This window comes from Austrofundulus limnaeus, unplaced genomic scaffold, assembly GCF_001266775.1.
Source record: "Austrofundulus limnaeus strain Quisiro unplaced genomic scaffold, Austrofundulus_limnaeus-1.0 Scaffold671, whole genome shotgun sequence".
NCBI lineage: Eukaryota > Metazoa > Chordata > Actinopteri > Cyprinodontiformes > Rivulidae > Austrofundulus > Austrofundulus limnaeus.
Genome location: NW_013953073.1, coordinates 233,003 through 236,725, shown reverse-complemented (window position 1 = coordinate 236,725; position 3,723 = coordinate 233,003). Strand labels below are relative to the sequence as shown.

The following is a 3,723-nucleotide window of genomic DNA, read 5'->3' as shown; positions in this document are numbered from 1 at the left end:
CTGATATCTGACCCCTGACCTCTGATATCTGACCCCTGATATCTGACCCCTGACCTCTGATATCTGACCTCTGACCCCTGACCTCTGATATCTGACCCCTGACCTCTGATATCTGACCTCTGATATCTGACCCCTGACCTCTGATATCTGACCTCTGATATCTGACCCCTGACATCTGACCCCTGACCTCTGATATCTGACCCCTGACATCTGATATCTGACCCCTGATATCTGACCCCTGACCTCTGATATCTGACCCCTGACCTCTGATATCTGACCCCTGATATCTGACCCCTGACCTCTGATATCTGACCCCTGACCTCTGATATCTGACCTCTGATATCTGACCCCTGACCTCTGATATCTGACCCCTGATATCTGACCCCTGACCTCTGATATCTGACCCCTGGAGGGTTTGAGAGAAACCATGAGTCCTGCAGCAGACACTGAGTGGAAGAAAGCCTTCAGGGTCAAAGGTTGTTCACCACAGAATAAATTATAATCTGAACAATAAAAACTCAATCTGACACTAAATGAACAGAAAGTTGTTTTGTTTAGATGTTAATAATTGATGAGGAGTTAACTGAACTTTCTGAGTCATCAGGAACTTTTCAACTTGTTAACACTGTCTGATTATTTAAACCTCATTTAAGAAGGGTCAGTGAACAGGACCATCTGGACCAGGGTCACCTGGACCAGGGTCACCTGGACCAGGGTCTGGCTTTAGCCTCTGTTACCATGGAGACACAGCCGCCTCAAACAGCTGGATGTTTTTCTGCTGAGTCATCAGTAGAGCTGCAGGTGATGCTCTGATCATCAGCAGACAGGCTGTGAGGAACATCTGGACTCGGGTGCTGACCGCTCAACATGAGATTATCAGAATAACGGCGGCCATCTTGAGAAGACCTTTTTGTGTGTCTGTGATGTTTGTGTGTTCACTCTGCTGCTGTATGCTGTGTCATCAGGCCATAACCCCTCAGAGAAATCTGTATTTGAAATAAACATATGTCACAACACCGTGTTACCTGGACCGCTTTCTTCACCTGAACAGGTCAGTCTGTAGCTCCGCCCTGTCCTCTAAATCCAGTCAAGAAATGATGACGGTTGTCACAGACAAGAAGAATTCTGCATGGGTCTGGGTCTGACCTGGTTCTGTTCCAGGTAGATGAGGTTTGGACCTGCTACAGTCTGATCTGAGCTGGAACAGAACCTGTTGATGTTTTTACTGTGATTTCATGCTCCACCTGGACAGGTAAAGCCCTAACAGACGTTTACCTGGAAGGCGGAGCCTCCTGGGACCTGAGAGGACTCAGCTGGTAAAAGGACTGCCTTAATTAAAACCAGAGTCCTCCTGAGAGCAGCAGAACCTGAGTGCTGAGAAGAGTCCTGCAGCACAGAAGCGAGGTTCTGATGTCCTGCAGTCTGTTCTACAGCTTCTCCTCAACAGGAACATCCTTCAGGTTCTAACACTTTTTCATCACTTCAAGATTAACATTGTTTTTAGTGCACGTTATAGATGCTTCGTGTTTTCTGGTCTTCAGGGTCGTATGTCCTCCAGGGATTAGTAGAGCTCCTGTTTTCAGTAGATCCAGTGTGTTCCAGTACACACCTGAGCTGAGTGACTACTGGTACCAGAATAATTTAGTAACGTAACATATGATGGTTTCAAGTACAGCAGGAAACACAGAGCAGAAACCTCGTGTACAAAGACTTGCGTGGATTTCTTACTGAAACGTGACGTACGGTCAAATCCAGAGAACGGCTTACGCACAAAAAAGATCCAGATGTATCAAACTGTGTACGCCTGAATCCACGCACATTTCTTTTGTACTTCTCAATTAACGTGGACCTGAGCGCAGGTAAGACTCCTGCCCTGACACACCTTCATTAACATGTTAAACAGATGTAAATTACTTCCTGTTTGTTTGAAGGACACGTTTGTTTCATCCCTGTGATCAGAAATGATTTCTAGAGTCAGAAAAATAAATTAAATATAAATGGACTGTACTTTTGTACAGCGCTTTTCTATCCAACCAGGACACTCAGAGGTCTTCACTCTACAATCTGTGTCCTCATTTATCCATCCACACAGCTCTCTGTTAGCTCTCTACAGAGATAACAGGTACAATCATCTGTGAGACTAATCAGTCCAATCACATTCAGACACTGATGGGACATCAGAGGCATTAGGACTGAAGGGTCTTGCCCAAGGACACAACAGCTGAGACAGCTGGACGGGGGATCAAACCGGTGACCTTCCAGTTCCAGGACGACTCCACTAACCACTCTGCCACAGCCGCCCCATGATGTGAGTGAGAAATATTCCTGAGTAAGCATAGGAGTCAGGGTTAACTCCCTTTGTTTATTTAATAGTTGATATGTAGAAACGAGTCGCTGCACCTCAGTGTTTTCATGATGTAGGTCATTTAAATACTAGAATCATACAGTATAGGTGAGGCTGTTCCATTGGGCAGGACTCAGGGTGGACTGGACCGGCACGGTCCTGATCGGTCTGTCAGATCTTTTTGGAACCAGTGTGAGCTGCTGCTGCACGAGCAGCGCACGGCTCCTCGCTGTGTTGCGCTTCCAGAACGCCGCAGTGCCAAACTCGTCATCATGGACCATAAAATTCTCTCTGTGTATAAGTACACACTCTGAAATACACACTCTGCGTGGTACACTCTTTCAGAACTGTGTGACTCCAGCCCTGGAGTTGAGGCTTCATTTCGGTTTTGATACATCTCGAGTTTTGCGTGGAAAATGGCGTACACAAGGTTTTTGTGCGTACGTACCGTTTATACATGAGGCCTCTGGAGTTTTTATAGTTCAGTTACGTCACACAGGTGATAAAAGGTGCTGAGCTGTGATTGGTCCTGCTGCTCCCAACAGGTGTGTGACGACATCATGAACCGGTGGCGTCGTTCCGTGGATGAGCTGGCTGCGGGGCGGAGACAGCTGGTGGAGTGTGAGCGCGCTCAGGACGCTCTCAGTCGAGTCACTTCCTGTTTCCAACAGCTGGTGGCGTCTCTGGGCAGCTCCGCCGATGGGAGCTTCCTGCGAGAAGAGATGGACGAGACCAGAGCACTGGCTCACCGGATATGTGCCGGTACAACCTCTCTGTCTCTCACCTGTCTGTCTCTTACCTGTTAGCTACCTGTCAGTCAGTCTCTTACCTGTCTTTCTGCAGGTATGTCAAGCCGTCTGCTATCCCTGCTGTCAGACTCTAACACCACCCACTCAGGTGTGGAGGGAAGACAGGTGTCAGAGCGCCTCTGGGTCTTCTTCCTGTCTGCACTGGAGAACTTCCTGTCTGACCTCAGAAAGGCCAAAGACCTGATTGGACAGTTTCCTCTAACTCAGCGCTCAAATAGACGTTCACTGGTCAACACAGGTGAGTTGTTGTCACCACCCTCTGGTCAGTGGAAACTCTGTGACTGGACTGGGTCTGATACAGCTCTGATATTTATTTATAATTGTACTATTGTTGTACATTTGGTGATTTGCTTTATATTTTTGTACAGCTGCTATGTTGTTTTTTAAGTGCTTTAGAAATAAAGTAGAATGGTCTGATCCAAAACTGAGGGGTTTACTCTGGGTCTAATCCCAAATGCTGTTCATTGACTTCAGCTCAGCCCGTCCGTCCATTTTCTTCCTCTTATCCAGGGTCAGGTCTCGGGGGCAGCAGCCTCAGCAGAGACCCAGACCTCCCTCTCTCCAGACACT

General features: G+C 47.5%; 1 protein-coding gene across 1 annotated transcript in view; it reads left to right on the top strand.

The window, feature by feature from the left end:
- The first annotated feature begins 330 nt into the window (after positions 1 to 330).
- zgc:109913 (regulator of G-protein signaling 9-binding protein) overlaps positions 331 to 3,723 on the top strand; it is a 5,389-nt gene continuing 1,996 nt past the window's right edge. Inside the window, exons 1-4 of the mRNA XM_014027675.1 lie at positions 331 to 1,161; positions 1,253 to 1,460; positions 2,890 to 3,106; positions 3,188 to 3,391. Of these exons, the coding sequence (XP_013883129.1) occupies positions 2,905 to 3,106; positions 3,188 to 3,391 (406 nt within the window). The 5' untranslated portion in view covers positions 331 to 1,161; positions 1,253 to 1,460; positions 2,890 to 2,904. The remainder of the gene's footprint in view (positions 1,162 to 1,252; positions 1,461 to 2,889; positions 3,107 to 3,187; positions 3,392 to 3,723) is intronic.